Here is a 22205-nt window from a genome sequence, read left to right as displayed (position 1 = left end):
TAAATAATGGTATAAAAGTGGCTTGTATGGCAGTCATTTAAACACAGCGTTTACAAAACCGCAGGTACTTTCATGAGTACAGTAGATATTCACTAAAAATGTTAAAATACCATAATGTTAAAAAGCCCAAGAAATCTTGGGAAGCGAAGCTTTGTGAGGATAATGAGTGCTCTCTGCAAAGGATATCTAGTGCTTTCACGTGTATGTGAATACGAACAATATCTGAGCTGAGTTTTCCTACATGTCCAAGGAATTGGGGCAATATTTTAATGGTGCAGCATGCATTTAAGAAACCTTCAGATGTCAGCCTTTAGATGAAACAGTGTTGACCCAGTGGCTTCCTCATTGTGTAATAAGCATACCATTCCAAATTTTATTTGCGTTGCTTGTTTAGAAACCTCTTTAAATTTGTTTCAGGAAAGAAACCGCTTTTTAAGTTTCCAATTGTTGTTGCCTTACAGCCTTTTGGTAATGTGGAAGAAGTTTCAAAACTGAAGGAGAGGAAAGTGGTGGGCTACAAGTGTAAATTTTGTGTGGAAGTTCATCCAACCCTTCGCGCTATCTGCAACCATCTTCGTAAGCACGTTCAGTACGGGAATGGCTCTTCGGTGTCTGCTGCAGTCAAGGTGAGAGAATAGTTTGGGGACTAAAGGCATAATTGCATTAAGAGGAAAATGGGCCAATTGACAATGTTTTCTGGCACTGGCACCACATTACCACAGTTAATTTTTTTATTATTAAAAAAGCTGCTTGTTCTTTTTATTGGATTCAGTGTTAACTTGTTTCCTAGATCACAAGTCTTTCCCCCCCCCCAATGCATGGGAATATTTTCTTTTGAGAACAGATGGTCTAGACTCTTGAGCAAAAGGGTATTTTTAATTCCGATTTGCTCTTGTACTTTTCTAAAGATCGCTTTAAAAATAAAAAAGTACAACAGCAAATCAGAACAATTTTTTTATATATAAAAAAGAGTATTAGGGAGCACGTTTGTAAAAGTTAGTGTACTTAACAGTTAAAGTGGCGGTGTACAAGCTGTGTATGCAAGTCCAGGTGTATGCTGCAGAATTCAGCTTCCTTTTGAAAATCAGTTTCCCTTTCCCTTTTTTTTAAAGCGGCTTTCTGGTCCCTGTTAGGAATGAAGCTATGCTTGAAAATGCACAGGTTAACCCTAATGCGGGGGAATCCCACTTGAACCACGGGGAAATGGGCTCCATTGTGAGCTCCAGTTATTAGTAGGATTGACAAGAGTGTAGAGTCTCCAGCTTTACGGAAGCTTTAGCCCTTGTTCCAGGCTTTCTTTCCTTTCCCCAGGCGATACAGGTCCACATCTTGCCCACACAATGCCAGAATAATAATAATTCCTTCTCAAGGTCTTCAGCACTTTCCATGCTCTTTTCTGGGGTCTTCTCCCAGGGGAGCCACCATAGCCCCCAGCTTCCCCAAGGGCCGGGTGACAGGGGAAGCCCCTTCTCAGACCACATGTACATCCCTGCTGGCAGGGGGGGCAGCTAAGAGCCAATTGTCCCTTAGATCAGCCTTGGCTTGCTAGCCAATCTCCTCTCTCTCCCTGCACCTCCAAGCCTTTGACTGTTGCCTTTAGGCCAGGCATGGTCAAACTTGGCCCTCCAGGTGTTTTGGGACTACAGTTCCCATCATCCCTGACCACTACAGTTCCCATCATCCCTGACCACCCGTTCTGTTAACGAGGAATGATGGGAGTTGTAGTCCCAAAACACCTGGAGGGCCGAGTTTGGCCACCACTGCTCTAGGCTATTTAAGTTCATGAGTGCCAAACCACTCTTCATTAGTGTTAGGTGGCAATAGCTGTCCCCTGCCCCACTGCTCTCTTGGATGGCTTGACTGAAGTGTATCCCTGCTCCTATAGAGGTGGGTTTGGGCCTTCTTAAAGGACTAGTCCTATTAGCTGTTCGTCTGAGGCGATCACCTGCGGATCTTCACATATAGCAATGCCGGATGAACTTTCAGGAGCCAGAGGAGTTGATGGCATAAGGTTTCCGGTGTTCTGGGTCAAACCATCAGTGCCTCCTATAACTCTTCAGCAAGCAGAAGCAGATTTATTAAACAAATAAAAGAAACCATACTTGTTTGCTCAGTTTGCATAGCTTTTGCACAATACAGTGGTACCTTGGTTCCCGAACGGCTTAGCTGTCAAACAAATTGGCTCCCGAACGCTGCAAACTCGGACGTAAGTCTTCCGGTTTGCGGAAGTTTTTCAGAAGCCGAACGTCCGACGCGGCTTCCTCTTGAGTGCAGGAAGCTCCTGCAGCCAATCGGAAGCTGCGCCTTGTTTTTCGAACGGCTTTGGGAGTCGAACGGACTCCTGGAACGGATTAAGTTTGAGAATCAAGGTAACACTGTATGCATTTTTTTGCTGCAGAATTTGGATTATTTTAGTAATCCAAGATAATAGTAGTAGTAGTAAATAATAATAATAATAATAATAATAATAATAATAATAATAATTAAATAAATAAATAATTCCACCAGAGTAGTTACAACCTGGTGCATCATTCACTTAGACTGCTTCATTCAACTTGTTTTTATAATTGGTTGTTAGCTGCCCTGAGCCTGGCCTTGGCTGGGGAGGGCGGGGTATAAATAATAATAATAATTACTATTATTTATTATTATTTGAGCTGTATCATAAGAATTCATGAAGCAGAGCAGGTGGGCTTCCTGCGACTATTCTTCTTTACTTGCAAGTAAGAGCTGCCACTCTGAACACCAGAGAGGGTCTGTCTGCTGTAGGGAAGGAGGTGGCCTTTCAAATATCACGCAACAAAATAAATTACGTTACTTTATCTTGGAAAGCTCTTCATAGGCTAGTAGTTGACAATGCATAGCTGCATTTGAAGCAAATGAGGAGGGGAAAAAACATTTAGGCCATTCTCATTTTTTTAAAAAAATGGAGCATGAGCTGTACAGTTTTGTGCCAGAGTTACACAAGTAAGCTGAAAGAAGGAGAGCAAGCATTTTATAAGGAAGGTTGGCATTTCCTTAGAATTCGCGTTGTTTCCATCTGACAGAGTGAGCTGCTACGAAAAAATAATAATTCTTGGCAGTCTTGGAAAATGATGTGCTCCAGCAGCACTGTCAGCCACCAATGCAGTCAGGATGCTTGTTTCTTTAGAACAGTGTTTCCCAAGCTTTGGGTCCCCAGCTGTTTTTGAACTACAAGTCCCATCATCCCTGAACACTTCTCCTGCTAGCTAGGGATGATGGGAGTTGTAGTCCAAAAAACCAGCCGGAGACCCATGTTTGGGAAACACAGTTTTTAGAGACGTCTTTTTCATTTGTGGTTTCAGTGATATTTTTATTATTCTTTATTTTATTTTATTTTTGAGAGCCTGCTCATAGCTGGGGTTGTAGAGGTTCTGCTATTAGAGGAAAACCATAGACTTCCATAGATTTAATAGTAAACCATAGGGCAGAAGGGAGAGAGAATTGATGGCTTTGGGGGGGATGTGTGTCTTTTAGCAGGAAGCTGAAGATCCTTCCAATGCAGCTTTCTTGGAGGGTGTTGAGGGACCCAAAGACCCTGGCAGTGTTTCCACTGTGGAACTTGCAGAAGCTGAATCTGGACCATCACTGGAAGATGAAACCAGGCCTGGTGGCTACCACTGCAGCCAGTGTGACCGGGTTTTGATGTCTATGCAGGGTCTACGATCGCACGAGAGGAGTCACTTGGCATTGGCCATGTTTACTCGCGAAGACAAGTACAGCTGCCAGTATTGCTCCTTTGTCTCTGCTTTCAGGCACAAGTAAGTCTATATTGTTTTACCATTTCTTCTGCTCACCGTTCAGTAAGCACTTGCCTGCGTGCTAAGAGGCTGGATTCTATATCCACACAGAAGCACGTATTGTTTTCTTGATGCGCTGGTGTTGGATGGGCATTGCCAACTCAGAATAGCTAGTTTTTCATTGTGGCCTGCCAGTTATGCATGTAGGAATCGTGACAAATTGTTTTAAGTCTCCAGACTTTTATCTTCAGGGAGATATATACTTCAAAATGTAGGACAGAAATCAGATGCACACCAGATTCTCAACATCCTATTGCAAATTTCAATCTCTCTCTCTATATATATTATACACACACACACATATACACAAACACAATTTTTCAGATTTTTTAAATTTTATAATCACAATAATTCATATATTCAATACTTTTCCAAGAATACAATATAGACTCCCCACCCCACCCCTGTCCTGAATTCCAATTTTCTCCCCCATAATTTCTTGCATCTCATTTTATTTCTCCAAATTCTTTGTTTTCCCTCTTACTTATCTTAATTTCCAGTTGTATAATTACATAAATGGTATATCAAACCTGCAAAGCAAATTTCAATCTCAATTAAAACCAACATCCCCCTATTCATTTATGGTTTTCAAAGATTGGCCCCACTGAGGATCCATTCTAGGGAGCAAGTCTGTCACACACCTGAGTCAATGCTCTGCGCACCTTGCATCAAAGAATAATAAAGAATACGATTGGTTGTCTCACAAATGTGTATCATATCTGAGAGAAGGTGACCCAAGAGCTGTGTTTGCTTTCAGTAGGCAAATAAATGAATTATTTTCAAATTGGCCCTTTGAGTTGGGATACGCCACAAATTTAACAATAATTGCTGGGATTGCTCAACTGGTAAAGCACGAGACTCTTAATCTCAGGGCTGTGAGTTCGAGCGCCACACAATGCAAAAAGATTCCTGAACTGCAGGGGGTTGGATTAGATGACCTTTCTTGGTCCCTTCCAGCTCTACAATTCTATGACTCTATGAATCACTGTTCCAGGGTACACAAACTGAAGACAACACAAGTCGTGCCCCCAAACTCTAGCCCAGAGTTTGAGGGACACTTAAACCCATGATGTTGGGTTGTGGTCTGTTAGGTGTTGGCTTCATTGCAAACTTATTGTTGCTATGATTTGGGGAATGAGATTTTGTATCTATGAACAAATCCCCCCCCTTTTTTTGCCCTCTCGATCTACCTGTTCTTAACGTGAAAATTTGTGCTTTGGCGGGGAAGTGGGGCGCGTTGTAACTGTAGAGATTCATTCATTGAACTGACAGTACAGATGTTTGGGCCTCTACAACTTTTTGCCGTTCTTTACAGGATAAACCACTCACTGCAAAAATGTCCATGATGGGAACAAGAGAGAATGTGGGGCAGATAGTTATCTCTTTGAAGTAGATGCCTTTGCCTCCCCCTCAACCACATCGCCCCAATCTGAGCCTTTCCCTGCTCTACTCTGTTTGCACACAGTGTCACCATTGAGTTTTCAGTGCTGGATCTCTTTAAAAGCAGGCAACTGGATTCATGCCTGCCTTATTGCTCTCAGAATACTACCATCATTTCATTGTGTGCCCGGTGTAGAGGCCTGGACAGTGAAGTAGAAGAAGCCATATTTAAGCTGCAGTCCCAAACACACGTACTAGGGAGTAAACCTCATTGAACAGAGCAGGAGTTAGGTCTGAGTAGGCTTGCTTGGGATTAGGGATGTTAGATGCTATTAGCAACCAGAACAGAATGATCTTCACCTTTCCCTGAAGGCAGAGTGGGAACTATGGTGGAAAAGACTTGACACTTGTTTTACAGCAGGTGAACAGGTTTCCCTCCTCATTTAATAATTTATAATAATATAATAATAATTTATTATTGATACCCTGCCCATCTGGCTGGGCTTGCTCAGCCACACTGGGCGGCTTCCAAATAAATATTAAAATACTGTAATATATCAAACATTAAAAGCTTCCCTAAACAGGGCTGCCTTCAGATATCATCTAAAAGTCTGGTAGTTGTTGTTCATGTGGTGGGAGGGCGTTCCACAGGGAGGGCGCCACTACCGAGAAGGCCCTCTGCCTGGTTCCCTGTTCCTTTCCTAGTATTCCACTTGCGGGCCAATCCACAGCCCACAAGCAACTTTCTGGGAAGTCCCCAATGGTTCCCCCAAAAGTCTCCACTTCCTGCCTCACCTGTGTGGACTTTCCTAGACTGAGGAATAGCAGCCTGAATGTCTATTTCAGCCTTGAAAAGTCCCATCGAGTTGAGGAAGGAAGTAGGGAAGAGCAATTCTTTACCCACTTCTTCCTTTGTGTTTCTGGAGTTTCCCGATCTGTGGGATAAAGAGCTGAATCAGCACTGGATCAAGTTGACAGATTCACCTCTGTGAAATTGTCTGTCTGTGTCATCTAAAGAGGATTGAGGCATGTAGAAGCAAAGTAGGTTGTCTGGGAGTGAGCAGAGGATGGAAATCCCAGAGAGATGCTGTTTGTTTGGGGGGGGGCTCTGTGTGTGTGTGTGTGTGTGTGTGAGAGAGAGAGAGAGAGAGAGAGAGAGAGAGAGAGAGAGAGAGAATGAATATGGATGAAGGGAAGACAAAGGGGGCATCCTTGCACACTTTGCCATTGGCTTTGCCCACCACTGGTAAAGGTAAAGGGACCCCTGACCATTAGGTCCTGCCGTGGCCGACTCTGGAGTTGCGGCGCTCATCTCGCTTTATTGGCCGAGGGAGCCGGTGTACAGCTTACGGGTCATGTGGCCAGCATGACTAAGCTGCTTCTGGCGAACCAGAACAGCGTACGGAAACACCGTTTACCTTCCCGCTGGAGCGGTACCTATTTATCTACTTGCACTTCGTCCTATTGAACTGCTAGGTTGGCAGGAGCAGGGACCGAGCAACGGGAGCTCACCCCGTCGCGGGGATTCGAACCTTCTGATCGGCAAGTCCTAGGCTCTGTGGTTTAACCCACAGCACCACCCGTGTGCCAGCCCACCACTGGTATGCAGCTCTTAACCACGTTCCCCAGTGGGAATCAGCCCCCAAAGTTTCCCCACTCCTGCTGTATTCAATCAGCCTAGGACTTTTGTCACACAATGCTGCATATGGAAATAATTTTCTTTGAATAAAAATACATTCTAAAAGTATGGGAAACTCCCCCCTCCACCCAAAAAAAGAGACCCTTGCCTTTGAGGGGTGGAATTAGGAAAATGTAGGCTTTTCTAGCATTTGGTATCTGTAATATATGTCTAAAATTAACCCTGAGGTCTCATGTGTCCAAGGGGTTGTGGTGGAAATGTTAAGTAGAGTCTTACCCATTATGCCGACAGAAGAGGAAAGTTCGCTAAAGTATCATCAGGCACTTAATATTTAGGAGAAATTCACTTTTGAATAAATTTGTAGAGAAATGCAAGGAGTTAATATTTTTAATTGAAAATGTATTATTTAAAATTAGGAAGTACAACATTTACATATTTGAAATGTAGAACACCTTCGAGAGATATCTACCTTTCCAGTTTGTGCTCCTCATATAAACTAGATGCAAGATGCTAGATAATGTGAGCTGTGCCTTTTTTTCTAGAAAAATAGGTGCCAGTACTCATTATGAAGTTGTTACATTAAGTGCCACACTTTTTAACTACAAAAAAGAGAGGTGCTGGTACTACGTATCCTTCAATACCCCCTGGGCGGGGGGAGTGCTGAATTGTTGAGTCTAATGGTATGGACAGCAGGCTGATGAATTGATTTAGCAGTTATATTTATTTATAAAAGTACCGTATCTTTCATCCCATAGGACGCTCTGTCCCATAGGACGCACCTAGGTTTTTTTGGGGGGGGGGGAAATAAAGGAAATTTTTTCCCCTTTATTTCCCCCCCCCCCCAAAAGCAGGTCGGGGAAACCTAACCAGGTCGAGGAACAGCGGCTTCAGGGTGCCCTGCCCGCCGGGCGGCAGGCTGCTATCCGCAGCGTGGGGAGCCCTGCGGGGAACTCCTGCAGGGCTCCCCATGCTGCGGATGTCTGTCCGGTGCGCGGGGCGCTCTACTTCAGGGCACCCCGGGCGGCGGGCTGCTATCCGCAGCGTGGGGAGCCCTGCGGGGAACTCCCGCAGGGCTGCCTAGGCTGCGGATGTGTTCCCGAAGCGCCGGGCGCTCTGCTTTCAGGGCGCCCGACGCTCCGGGAAACAGGCTGCTATCCGCAGCCTAGACATCCCTGCGGGGCTGCCTAGGCTGCGGATGTCTTCCTGAAGCCTGGAGAGCGAGAGGGGTTGGTGCGCACCAACCCCTCTTGCTCTCCACGCTTCAGCGAAAGCCTGCATTCGCCCCATAGGACGCACCGAGATTTCCCCTTCATTTTTGGAGGGGGAAAAATGCGTCCTATAGGGCGAAAAATACGGTATTTAAATGACCCCAAGTGCCAGTGAACTGCCTCCTTCCCACCCATTCATTGCGACTGCTGACCCAAATACTAAATGCTGGTAAATGTGTGTGAGTTGCAAATGATAACAAAAGCAGAGAAAACCAGACCCATTCTTTAAAATAAAAGTAGATTGCTAGGTTCCGTTTACATTATTTGCATGTATGTGCTCAGTCAGTGGCTTTTGATATAAGAATGTGGGTAATTTAAAATAATACAAGCGACCCTATTTTAATAAGTGAAATGCTGGAGGGCTGGGTTTTTCCTCTCTCTCTCTCTTTCCCTAGTCCTTCTCTGCACTGCTTATTTATTAATGGATTTTCTCCCTCTGAACCTCTTCACACTTGCTCACAATTCTGTCAAGTCCATCCTGGCTTCTCTCCTGGGTGGAAAGATAGGAATCTCTCTTCTGAACAGAAACATGGAACCACTAGGGGGCTGCATTTACAGATGGACAGGGATAAAATTGTATTAGTCCTCTCTCTCTCTCCCTCCCTCCCTCTCTCTCTCTCACACACACAAATGTGTTTTAAGACACTGAACCTTAACATTTTCCCCTCCTTCCAACCTTCAGAGCACAAGGATTTTTAAATTTCTTTTTCTTTAAAAGTCTTGTAAAAAAATTTTTTAGGATGGCCTTCACACTGGCATGTAGAGAGCATCTTCCTGTGTTGGAAATAACATTCACAGTACTCTCAGAACATCACTCACAGTTCACCTTCTTAGTATGGTGAACTTACTGAATCTTTAATATTTTGATGCAATAAATTGAAGCCGTTACCCTATAGTGATTAAATTAATACACTTTCCCAAGCTGTACATTAGCCCTTTTTATGTTTTTGTAAGCTATACATTTTCTTTATATCGTTTTCAAGCAGTTGATGAGATACTACAAATTAGGACTCTGAATTCTGATCAATTTCAGCTCCCCCCCCCCCGGTCTTGTTAAATAACAATAAATGTGAAATTCAGAGCTTATGATGTAATCCTTGCTGTCTATATCGATTCTGGGATGAGAAAACCATTTCTTCCAAGTTTCAAATTGGGTTATCAAATAACAGACAATCCCTGGGCAAAAAACAGCAACACAATCACACCAAGAGAAACTTGCATGTTACTTTCGCAATAGGAATTTAAGAGGCTACAAGACTAAAACATTCCGGTATAATCTACACGATATCAAATAGATGGTGCAGGGTGCAATCCTGTACTGAAGATACAGCAACTGGGAAACCGTAGGATCCTGTGGGAGCCCTGCTGTGCTGGCAAAACACCTTGGATAAGCTGGTGCAGACTCCACTGGCAGAGCCATTTCACCAGTGTGAAGATACGCCAAAGGAATAGCTGAACTGGGAGATGGGAGTCACGGGTGGGATGTGGGGAGCACAGGGAAGGAGCACACGGTTAGTCCACATCTATACTGCTTCAGTTCATGGCCACAGTCCTGTTGGCAACGCAACACCATTCCCAGACACAGTGCACAAAATTTCAATGGGACAGGAGGTGGGGAAAATACATTGACAACTGCCCCTTCTTTTTTAGAAAAAGTTTTATTTATTTGGTTTTTCAGATTCAAATTTCACAATCGTATATTGAACATAAATCATAAAAACAAGATTCCAAGGCATCTCCTGGACTTCCATCCTACCCTTTGTGGGTCTCATAGAATAGAATAGAATAGAATAGAATAGAATTTATTATTTATACCCCGCCCATCTGGCTGGGCTTCCCCAGCCACTCTGGGTGGCCTCCAATAGAATACAGTGGTCCGTTAAACATTAAAAGCTTCCCTAAACAGGGCTGCCTTCAGATGTCTTCTAAAAGTCTGTTCTTCTCTTTGACATCTGGTGGGAGGGCGTTCCACAGGGCGGGTGCCACCACCAAGAAGGCCCTCTGCCTGGTTCCCTGTAAAATGGCTTCTCGCAGTGAGGGAACCACCAGAAGGCCCTCGGCACTGGACCTCAGTGTCTGGGCAGAACAATGGGGGTGGAGACACTCCTTCAGGTATACTGGACCGAGGCCGTTTAGGGCTTTATTCATTATTAATCATTTCCTCCTGCATCTTTTATGATGATCCAAATCTCCATTACTGTATATTAAAAACTCACCATTAAACTACAAGTGATATTCCAGTCAATTTTAACTAGTTACAATGGTCTTTAATATAAGTTATAATTTTTGCCCATTCTTTATTAAAATTTTGGTCTTCCTGCTTTCTGGTTCTTCCGGTCATTTTACCCATTTTGACATAGTCCAACAACTTCATCAGCCATTCTTCTCTGGTAGGGACTTCTATCTTTTTTCCATCTCTGGAAAACTGTCCCTTCTAGGTCACCACAACAGAGCATAGTGTAATGTGGGACCCAGCACCCAATTACAGCACACCAATACCCAATATGTACAACCCCACTCAGGGAGACCAAAACTCAGATGATGAGATGCATGGCATGAGGCTATAACTCTCTAGCACTCGCCATGCACCCTTAGAGCTCACAAGGTTCTGGCAATGGGAAATTATAAAGAAAGGACACTTCACACAAAACTGTTCAGAATACACATGGGGATTTGACACTGCTAACGCTTCTGTGCCTAGAACTCTTTAGCAGGTACCTTACCTTGGGACTCCAGACACATCAAGAAGACTCACTCAACACAATGAGAGCGGCAGGAGAGAGCACTCAATCCAGGTAAGCAAGGGAAGGGTGAGGGACACATACCTGCTGTCTCCCATGATTCCCCCAACCTATTTGCCACTCCCTCAATGGTGCAGTGGGGAGGAGTGTCTCACACATGCACGAGAGGCCCTCATCCCCCCACACAGGTATTTTTTGGGGGGTTAGGCACCCCGTTCCGAGCCTTGCTACTGCCGACCAAACATAAGTGAACACTTTTTCCTTCGGTGCATAGAGCGAAACAGCCGTGTTTCACTGCAAACCCCCAGGGGGTAATAAAATCTCTGCAACCTGCCTTTCAGTGAAGGGATGAGACTTTGGAAGAAGCGCTGGCTCAACAGCCAGGTTGTGGCACCGCTCCTCCTTCCCAACGCTTCTTTACAAACATCTGCCATGCATCCAGTAGATTTGTGTAGGTGTGTGACTCCTGCTCTGAATTCTCTTGTGTCTCCTGCTTTTCTACAGGCTGCTTCCCGCAAGCGCAGGATTTATCCCACACAGCGTTCTGTGCAGAAGGGGACGTGACCAGGAGCAGGGTCCAGGATGCTTCCACCTGTTCCCTCGTGGAGGAACGGAAAGACCTGTGGCTCCACGGCAAACCGTTAAGGAACAGGTGAAGGTGTCCCTCACCTGGAGCTGGCGCCTGCTGTCCACCAAGCTACTGCTCAAGGCACAGGAGCCCTGCTGGGGCAACTGGTTGGCAGCCCCCACCCCTCTATGTGTCTTTCCTTTCCGGGATCAACCATCCTAAAAGCTGTTCAGTAAAGGTTTTGCAATTGGCCTGCGTGTCGTTTCTTTATTTCCGATTGACAGATGGGAATCCCTTTCTCGCACCCTAGTAGGATTTGGCTTCTTTTGGCCTGGGGGGTGGCACTCTGATGGGGCAGGGAACTCGGTGAAATCAGGGGCAGTGGCCCCAACCCTCTGCAGCTGGTTTTTCTTGGGTTGCCTGGGGACAGGCCTTATAGTGTGAACAAATGGGAGGGAGGGAGGGATGAGGAAAGGAAAGAGATGGTTTGCTGGGAAACGACCAACCAGGTCAGCCTATTAGGCAAAATGGCAGGGCTGGGAGGGAGGGGGGAATCTGTCATGTCGGTTGCCTGGGGAAGGATTGGGCCAGAAAGGCTGGGTGGCCATGCAGGAAACATGTCTGACTTGCTGCTGTTGGAAGCAAGACGCTCAACTGAATTTATTGTAATCTAGTCCAGCAAAGGCGGATTTATCAATTTTTTGCAGGCTGGTTCTGCTCTGATAGCAATAATTTCACCATGGATATCTTTATTTGCTTGCATTAGGAAATGTGCTCTTTAGTGGTAAGCATTGTGACTGCGTCTCTGCTAAGAAAATGTGCTCCCTTGCACAAATAGGCACAGGTATTTTTTTCTCGTGGCAGAGAGCAGGAACTTCTCAACCACCTGCTGAATATTCTTATTTCGACTGATAAATATTAAAATGAATGAACAATGGCCAGTCAGATAAAAAGGGGAAAGCTCTTGAAGTTACTGCGTATTTGCATAGAGATTAGCTATGGAGATTCAACTTCCTCTTTTCCTCATATGAACACAGTGCAGGCACATTTGGACTGGATATAAAAGGATGGGGAAAATTGCTGTTTTTCAACATTTCAAAATTCTACCTATTTGTTTCCCCAGACACATGTTCAACTTTTCGGGTTGCAGCACAAGTTTGAAACTGACATTTGTTTCAATATTATTTGAGTTGCAGGCTTGGAAAGAAGTATTTATAGATGATTGAATGAGTTTGTTTACAGGAGGGTGAATTTCAATTGAACGTTAGAAAAAACCCCAGGTTGTTTCTGAGTTTTTAGAGCAAGCTAAGACGATCTGGTAGCTATATTTTGGTTTTGCTCCTTTATTAGTCCTGACATTAGCCTGCTAAGTCATCTTCAAAACAAGCTCCCCCCCCCCTTATGATTTTATATCCTTGGCTTTATCAATTGTTTTGCCTACTTTCCATAATCATTGGGTGCAAAAGATGAGCCAGATACAACCCAGTTTGGCTTTTGTTGGCTTGTATCTTACGCAGATTTCTCTGCCACGCTTCTTTCTGCCAGTGTTAAGTCAAAGAAGTCTTGCATTCAAGTGCCATCCAGTTTTCAGCTGAAAAAATGATTCACAATTTCCCCTTCTTTCCTTTTGCTTCTCATTGCTGCTTCTCCCTTGACAAAGTTTGGATCGCCATATGCAAGCCCACCATGGACATCATAAACCATTCCGCTGCAAACTCTGCCCTTTCAAGTCCTCCTATAACAGCCGCCTGAAAACTCACCTACTCAAAGCTCATGCTGGTAAGTCTTTTTCCTCCATTTCATGGTGAAGAAGGTCTCTAAAGCATCTCTCCTCCCCCCCCCACCCTTGCAGCTACTGCTGCTGTTAATCAGCCAGCTTGTCATTTTTTTTATCATTTTATTGCCTTGGAGTGTGCGTTCAACCCAATCAGGAGAAAGGTGTAGGCGCAGTGTTGAAGTTAAGGCAACATTACGTTGAGCAGAACTGAACTTGGAATTGGGCCAATCACATTAGGTGAAGAGGTGATCCCAAATTGGCAGGTCAGAACAGCAAGCCGGGTTGGAAATCAGGCACATAAATTAATCTGCCATTGGGGCGGGAAGCAGAGAAAGAAGTAGAAGGAATTCTCTTGAGATTTCTTTTCAAGTCTTAAGGGTAAGGCTTTCTGGAAGATGTTTGTGAGGCAAATGCATTGAGCACTGTGGCAAGGGAGAGCTGTGTCAAATTTTCACCTTCAAACATTTTTAGATGAAATGCATGCTTTCAAAGAGTAGGGAAATCATCCTGAAAGGGGATTATCTTTCATTTTCCCCCATGCTTTATTTTAACCCGTGCGCAGCCATTCTCCATGCCCCTGCAAAAATACCTCGCTGCTTTGCACTATTTTATTTATTTCAAAGAACCTCAAAGGGCTTCTTCCACGATGTGATTCCAACCAATCAGGGATCCCAGGGTGAATGTAACGGTGTCATGTCTACTTCAGTGAGAGCAAATGAAGTCACAGTGGAGCTCACAGTAGGATGAACCACGGAATGTACATTCAGACACACATGTCACGGAGAACAGTGGAATGTGTGCTTGAATGCGGTTTTCATGCACATCCAAATGTGTGTTCCAAGAGACTCTAGTTCATCCTGATACGCATTCCCGGTGCGCACTTCGGCTGCTTCTCCCTGTTTCGTTGCATTGCAGTGCCTTTATTGCTGCAGTGCTTCCAAACAAGGAGTGTCACCCTGGTTGGCCAGGGCAACTGGGATGCACCTCTTCTCCCGCTGCAAGTGCCTGTGCACCTCTTTGAGCATCTTCTCCCCCACCTCTACAAAGGAAGGAGAACTTTTTGATGGGTTTTGAAAGTATTTATGTAACTCGGCTCCTGGTTTGGCTCAGCTCTGCTAAGAATTAGAACTAGAGAGGTAGGTTTCGTGTTCTCTGGAACCTAAACTTCCTACAGCAGCATCCCTTAGGCCAGTCTTTCCCAACCTTGGGTCTCCAGCTGATTTTGGACTACAACTCCCATCATCCCTTGCTAGCAAGGGCAGTGGTTAGGGATGATGGGAATTGCAGTCCAAATACAGCTGGAGACCCAAGGTTGGGAAACACTGCGCCACGAGAGCTTCGTGGATGGGTGTGTTTGGTGGGAAATTAAGGGGTAGTAATTTTTGGCCATGGTCTTCATTAGCAACATTGTAGCCTGAAGGTAGTTCAGTTTGGTACCTGATTCATTAGTTCATGGGAACTTTGGTATTCATTTCAAAACCCAAGAGCTCTGATCAAGAGGCATAACTTCTTAGCTAAACGACAGCCGTATTTTGGTTGAGTTCTGTAGCAGCGCCCATTTCAAAGATAAAGGTGAGAAGCTTCATGCAGTTCCATTTATCATTTAAAGTGTGGGTTGGTTGGTTGTTGTTGTTGTTTTATATATTGATGCCAACGTGTTGTTCAAGCATGTTATCATTCGTAACTGTATCTGTGCCAAGTCCAGTTCTTGTGGTTCAGCTTATTGGCTATTTATTGGCATTTATGTTGTGTACATCTCCCATATGTAGCAATTCTGTCAAGTATTCCTGGAGCGTTCTTGGTTTTGTCGGGAGGGGGGCCCAGATTTTAGGGGGAGTGGGGATGGCTTCCTGGGAGGCTGTGTCTTCTTGGGCTCTTCCCAATGACCATAACTCTTCCAAATTGTTAGAGAACAGGACATGCTGAATTTTCTTTACTGAATGTGTCACATCTTGTCCTTAACTCCCCACAAGTCAATTATTTAAATTACGTTACTCCAACAATAACATTCAAAAATAATGGATGGGGCTCCTGTGGTCTGTAAACACTCATACACAGTCCACTAGCTTTATTAAATCATGTAACAATCATTCTTGAAGGCATGCATTTCAAAGCATTGGGGTAGTGTGATTTCACAGTATCACTTGGTCCTTCTGAAGTTGTAGTTTGGTAGTTAGGACAGAAGTTTGCATAGCAGGGTCCTTCTGCCTTAACTGTTTCTTTCTTCAAACTGTTCATGAAACGAATCACAACTGTAAACCAGTTGGCAGCATTTTTTTTTGTTCCAACTAAATATAAAGTTATGAAAGGCATGGAGAGGAAGGATAAAGAGTGACACCTCCCCCCTTTCTGTCTCATATGTACAGAACTTTCTGCAGGTTCAAGATCAACAAGAAGTACTATTTTTACTCAGTGCAGGATGGATTTATTAATCCTTTAACAAAAGCCACTAGCCGGAGGTTAAACAAAATAATGTGGGAATACATCAATGGCAGTATGCCTACATGGACCTTTCATATACAGCAGGGATAGGGAATCAGTGGTCTTCCAGGTATTGTTGGACTACATCTCCCATAATCCCTGGTATTGGTGACTGGAGTTGATAGGAATTGCAGCCCCACTATATCTGGAGAGCTACAGGTTCCCCATCCCTGATATGCCAAGTCTTTCTGCCTCTGATTTAGCAGATGCTCAGGACAAGATGCTTTCACATCTTGCATCTTAAGCTTTCTGGGATATTGGTTGGCCAACGGAATGCTAGGCTGGATGGCCCCTTCTTCTGATCCAGAGGGACTATTCATTTCAGCTCATGCATGCACATAATGTAGCTGGGGGTTAGTTTCATTTGGCTGAACTGAGAAATGTCCAGATACTGCATTGTCATTTGAAATCTTTGAGGGGAAAACGCAAAAGTTTTGCTGCTGACATAGCATTCCCATTTCTGTTCTGATGCAAACAACTTGGATCAGTTGGATTAAAATCTCTTGGGTTGAAATGTATAGCTGCACTTTTTGGCTTCTTCATTTGACCTGCTGTCATTACTTTTTTTCTTTTCTTTTCTTTGTTGTTGTTGTTTTTGTTGTTGTTGTCGTCGTCAGTTTCATAACTTAAAGTGTGTTGCCGCTTTCTCCCCAGTCAATCTGCACAATAACGATTGATTATTATACTTCACTGTGTTTTTTTCTGATTTGTTAAGTTTGGACAAGGTTGTTGCTGCTTTAAATGGTAGAGAGAATCTTACAAAATTCTGAGTGTAGTGGCTTTGGCATGGGCAGCTAACGGCAGCAGTCCATAGATGAAATAACATAAACCCAGTTTATGTGAGCATGAAAAGGCATTTGTGCAACAACCAGTGGGGGCCGTGGGGTTTATTTTACTCACCCACAGCCCAGTTTGCCTGTATTCACCCTGCGACCCAGTTTGCCTTTGTAATGGGATTGAATGTAACATACATAGGCCCAACTTAAGTGGGATGTTTCACCAACAGAAACAGGAATAAGTATGGTGGGTGGCGAATAGGGAAGATTTGTGGGCCCTACTTTATGTGTGTGGGTGCCACTTGCCTGTGGGTGACACAAACGAGAGGAAAGGCAGCAGGGCTTGAGGCCTGCTGTGACCCAATTAAATGTATTTTGGGGTATGCATTGCTGTTGGAAAGCAGGAATCATATTCCTACCCTTGTGGGGCTGGATCTTCCCTCTTTGCTGCTTTCTCTGTTGATTCCAAATGGCATCTTCCCAATCCTGCCTCAGCTGCTTGCAATCCTTTTTTTTATTTTTTATTTTTGAATTCCCGCACTGACCAACTCATCTGTTTTCTGGAAAGGAAGCGGTGGCGTTTGTTATGCTTAGTTAAATATTTTAGAGCAATTTCATCGCCCCAAGTTAATTGGTTTGATGCTTGCTTTAAGAGTCTCGTTCGGCTTTCTCCTTCATAAGCAAATCATCCATCTCTTTTTGGAACCTCTCTTTTGTGCACAAACCCAGAGGGCGCTGTGAACCACGCTAAATATACTGCTGTGGACTTGGGCGCCTATGAGCTTTTCCGTATCAAGCGATCTGTGCTGTCCCATTATCATCATCACATAGGATGGTTGATAAATACAGTCCCCTTAAACCAGAGGTTTTAAAAGGTATTAATTTGGCTTATAACACTCGATAACACACTTCCTTTGTTGTGGCCAGTGGCCCATGTACATATTCAGGTCCATGGTCCTTCTCTCCAAGGAAGGACCAGAAGCAGGGCTCACCCTCTGTGCACAGCCTCACGTTGACCTTCTCATGCCCCTCTCATGGAGAAGTGCAGGACTGAGATCCATTTATTTGAATGTAGGATCTCCCTGCCCTATGGGACCCAACCTTTCATTCAGATTGGACCCGGAGGGCCCAAGAAATCTCCTGTTTCGGTCATTCACTTTTCTCCACAGTGGAGAGGGGAGCATGGGGAGAAGCAGAAAAGGCGAATAACAAGGAATCATGGGAACTGGATGCTGTCTCTCTCTGGATACAATCCTGGCTGAAGAAAGGAAATAATATGATTTCCCGTTTATTCACCAATCCTCCAGAAAATGTTACAAATGCTGGTCAATCCCTTTTCATGTTGGCGCAAGGTATACAGTTTAGGTTTTTCACAGTTCCAGCTTTAGTATGTGATGGAGGACTGTCGTTTCCAAAGTGAGATTATTTTCACTACGTGGGATGCTATCTCCTCTGTGTGTGCCACATCACAACCCAAGTCTTGGCCACTTTTGCTTCTCAGGTCATGGCTGGTTCCACATGCACTCCAAAAGCTGCTTTGCAACTTCTTTACGGCTTGGACCACAGTTCCTAACTGCATGGCTTTTCTTCTTTGCTTTGGCTCCTGTAGCACAGTTTCCATCTGGCTTTGTAATCTTGACTGTACAATGGCATTCTCAAGTTCTGTCCTTTATTGTTAACCTGCTCTGGCCCAAGCACTGGTTATGCTGCATCTCATTCCCAGGCCCTGCTTCATTGTGTTAGGCTTGCATAGCTCAAGGATTATCAGTCTGGCAGATGGTTTCACGTTGGGAGGGAAAAGAGCTCATTCTTAGAGAACGGTTAGGAAGACGGATGGTAAAGGGGTGATACCAAATACAATGGCATTATTTACAGAGAACGGTAAAACAAGGGATTTCTGAGGAGCTGTTTGCAGCCTGCATCAGGCTCATCCTCTAAGGCCATAACCTTTCAAATTTCTGATTTGTTTTATATATACGCTGCTGTCCTTGTGTGCAAGAAAACATAAATGGGCTTTTCTCCATTTCCAGGTTAACTTCCAAAGAAAGCATTAATGAGCAACACCCACCCGCCTTTACGCCTAGGCCTGGTATTCAATGGAGTGTCTATGATTCCTCATTCATGGCCTCATGACCCAAATCAGGATTGGGCAATGGTCACATCATTGGCCGCATGACCCACTAAGAGCCATGTCACATGGACAATGTGTTTGTGGTTTCATCTTCCACCCCTGCTGTCTCCTTTCTTGAATCTTGAAAGGTTGACTTGTTTGCCGCAGGCAAAAGCTGTACCTCAGAGTAGCTTTGGGTTGGCATCTTCTACCTGTGGCAAATAAAATCAACTGGTCCAGTTGCCATGCACAGTTAGGAGCTACAACCAGGGAGACAAAAGCATCCTCTGTGATGGCCCTATTGGCCCCGAGACCAATAGAAATAGGACAGTTAAAATGATTTTACTCTCTTTTTAGGACTACCCAGAGGAGGAACCCATGGGATTCTCACTGCTGAGTTGAATAGGAGGAGAAAGAGATTGCCCCCTTCCACCTACCCCTCTCCTCCCTTCCTATTCCCCACCCCACCTCTCGTCTTGTGAGCTGATGACTTGCCTGTTATTTCGCTCACCCAGGTGAACATGCCTACAAATGCTCCTGCTGCTCATTTTCCACCATGACAATCAGCCAGCTGAAAGAGCACTCCCTGAAAGTGCATGGGAAGGCACTGACACTACCAAGACCACGCATTGTCAGCCTTGTAACCTCGCATGCTCAACATGCCTCCATGAACCACACTACCGCTGAAGATGTGGAAGACTCTAATGGTAAGAGGCGCTTCCATTAAAAAACAAGCACAACAACCCTAGAGGGAGGAATCAAATTCTTCTCTTTACTGGGGAAAAAAAAGCAGCTTGATCAAAGACATAGTTCTGATTTAGAAAAAAACAAAAGACCAGTTTCCAAATGAGCAAATCACTATCCAAATGGATGCTAACAAGCTGTTGGAGAGCCGTGCTAATTCACACTCCAACCCTTATAATTGGCATGTAAAATATTCTGATTTGCCTGCCCTTCTCATTGAGTGTTTTAGGGTTCAATGTTGTTAGTACTTCACTACAGTCATACCTCGGGTTACAGATGCTTCAGGTTGCGCATTTTTTGGGTTGCGCACTGCACCAAACCCAGAAGTACCGGAACGGGTTACTTCCGGGTTTTGGCGCATGCGCAGAAGTGCTAAATTGTGCTTTGCGCATGCACAGAAGCACCAAATCGCGACCCATGCTTGCGCAGATGCAGCGCTGCAGGTTGTGAACATGCCTCCCGCACGGATCACGTTCGCAACCCGAGCGTCCACTGTACTTTAGAACAAAAAGTGGAAGCGTATGTGCCCCAGCTAAGGGGCACATGGCGGATTTTCTTGTTGCAGAAACAAGCCTAAAGTATTGTCTGGTTTTGGCTGTTACCACTGGCGTAGTGACTGGTGTTTGAGGAGACGAACAGATTTCTTCACTTTCACATAAGCGTATTTGGAGTCAGTACAGATGTAATGAGGACCTTCCTTAACCATGGTTATGGAATGGACCACGGAATAGCTCCCTCCATCCTCTCCCCTCTCTCATCCAAATTCCTGCATATCCTTTCTCATGTTAATTAGGGTGTGAAACCAACCCTTGAAACAGATTAGCAAGTCCTGGTTCAGTGGGAATGTGTTTGGTACTCATCCAGATAACTCTTGTTCCAACAGTGAACTCTAATCATAGTAAAGGGTGGAAGAGGGAGTATGAAACCCTGTGGTCTGGGCCCATGTCTTTAGCAGATGTTAAGGAAGAGTCTGTGTTGCATCCATACTGGCCCTCAGGAATATTCTGTGGGAACGATGGCACCTGTAAGGAGAGCATTATGGGAATTCTGCACACTATGAGTTGTTAGACTAATTCAATGCTGTTTGAGACTTTTTGCCTGCAATGGGGTGCTATCTGTTCCAAGAACACTAGAAAATCTGGAGCCATGTTACTTATTTCTGCAGAATTAACCAGACAGTGTATCTAAGGCAGAATGGGCTGCAGTTTGTATCTTGAGAAATCCTATTGATCTTTGCTTGACCGTAAGAATATATGAATTCTAGTCTTCCTGTAAGAGGTAGACCCCCTAATCATGCATTAGCTCATATTCTACCCTTCTAAATCATATAAAACTGTGTTTTAGAAGCCAATGGTAGTTTGGTTCCAGGCGGAGCCTTCTGGAAAATCCAATGGATGCATAAAACTCTCATTTGTTCTCTGAATGTTTAAGTATCCAAATTCAGCGTCAAAAGATCCCTCTGGTACAAAACTTAATAATGGTATAGTGTTTTGTTTGAGAGTTAAGAATGCTTCATGTGCATGATCTTGCTGTAACTTCACAGTGGTTGGAGGGTATCTGTGGTTCTCCAGATATTGGACTACAACTCCCATCATCTCTGGAGCTCATAGGAGTCGGCATCCAACAACGTATGGACAGTCACAGGTTCCCACCCCTGTATTATGGGGTAGTTATATTTTTCCCTATATGGCATGTGGGAGGACAGCCGAGCAAGAGAGTGGCTTCCCTAAAGCCATTTAGCGAGTTGGCGGCTGTGATATTTGACTAGGGACTTCCTGATTCTCCACTCAGTTTCCTACACAAAGAAATGATGTCTAGCAATGAACTCACCAGGTGGTGAATGAACAACTTGAGAGCATAGTTAAGCATTGAACTAAAACCAGGGAGGTAAACCAAGTAAGCTTTTTTCCTAACATTGGCAAAGATGATGATTTATCCTGTTCCTTATTGTAAATTTGCGTAGTTGGTTTTATGTTTGTGAACATTTGTGAGATAGAAAGAGTAATTCATGTGGACTTTGGGTAGTTTCAAACCCTTGCCATTTGCTAATGCTGAAAGTGGTTTCACCCATTGGGCAGCAATGCATTTTCTGTTGAGTGTACACTCAAAAAGGAGAAGAGGCTGGTCACAGTTCATTGATGAGTGTACCAATATGGTGCACGTTTTGTAAAATTCACACTTTTTTTTAAAGTGTTCCTTTGAAATGCCTTAGAAATGTACACCTAAAACCAAAACGTGTGAAACACTGTTAGAGAAGTTGTGCATATGTTCTCAAAATCTTACAATACTGGAAGAGTGAGAGAGGGGTGTTTCCTCTATTTTTAAATAAAGTTTTTTTCCCTCTCGGTTACAGCTTTCTAATAGCAAGCAGCCAACACATCTATTGCCAGGATGTCTCTGTTAGTCAGACCAGCTTCAGGAACAGAGACAATGCCCGTTCACCCTTAACTAATAGGCTTGTTAATCAAATTATTTTTGACAATTATGGAAGCTACCTACTAAGGAGACTGTCAGATTACAGGTGTTGAAATAATCAAATTGGCATTCTCAGCACTGCTTGATAAAGAAGGAAATACCTTCCGCCATTTTCTAGGCTTTATGGTACTAGCCATAGACTGATTGATTTGGATTGTGGTGGTGACTTAGTTTGCTTCTAGATTTCTAGAAGGGTATTGCAGAACTGAAAGTCCCTGGCTTTTTAAAAACTGAAAACTGAAAACCTACACATTGCTGGTGGTGCATACGTGCGAGATAACAACATTACTTGAAAGTACACCGAAAGCAGAGGGTGTACCTGAGATGAGTTTGCATGTACAGCTGAGAGGAGTATAAAATGTGGAGTTCAGACATGAGAGGAGGATCGCTGCTGTTCTTGTGTGTGTATAAGCAACCTCAGTTTG

At 44.2% G+C, this 22205-nt stretch overlaps 1 protein-coding gene and 1 long non-coding RNA gene across 6 annotated transcripts in view; both read left to right on the top strand.

The window, feature by feature from the left end:
* Positions 1 to 22205, top strand: part of ZNF462 (zinc finger protein 462) — a 144293-nt gene that overhangs the window by 76213 nt on the left and 45875 nt on the right. For 2 of the 5 annotated variants that reach the window (XM_081893595.1, XM_081893596.1), the window contains 4 exons: positions 462 to 626; positions 3499 to 3782; positions 13078 to 13196; positions 19077 to 19268. In XM_081893595.1, coding sequence (XP_081749721.1) covers positions 462 to 626; positions 3499 to 3782; positions 13078 to 13196; positions 19077 to 19268 — 760 coding nt within the window. The remainder of the gene's footprint in view (positions 1 to 461; positions 627 to 3498; positions 3783 to 13077; positions 13197 to 19076; positions 19269 to 22205) is intronic. The other 3 variants (XM_081893597.1, XM_081893598.1, XM_081893599.1) reach the window with 3 other exon arrangements.
* On the top strand, positions 10044 to 11857 carry LOC309360496. Its single transcript, XR_014164193.1, has 3 exons — positions 10044 to 10104; positions 10161 to 10903; positions 11354 to 11857. It is a non-coding gene; the product is annotated as an uncharacterized lncRNA (long non-coding RNA).

This window comes from Podarcis melisellensis, assembly GCF_964234715.1.
Source record: "Podarcis melisellensis genome assembly, chromosome: 17".
In the NCBI taxonomy this organism is placed as follows: domain Eukaryota; kingdom Metazoa; phylum Chordata; class Lepidosauria; order Squamata; family Lacertidae; genus Podarcis; species Podarcis melisellensis.
This window is presented reverse-complemented; position numbering and strand designations above follow the sequence as displayed.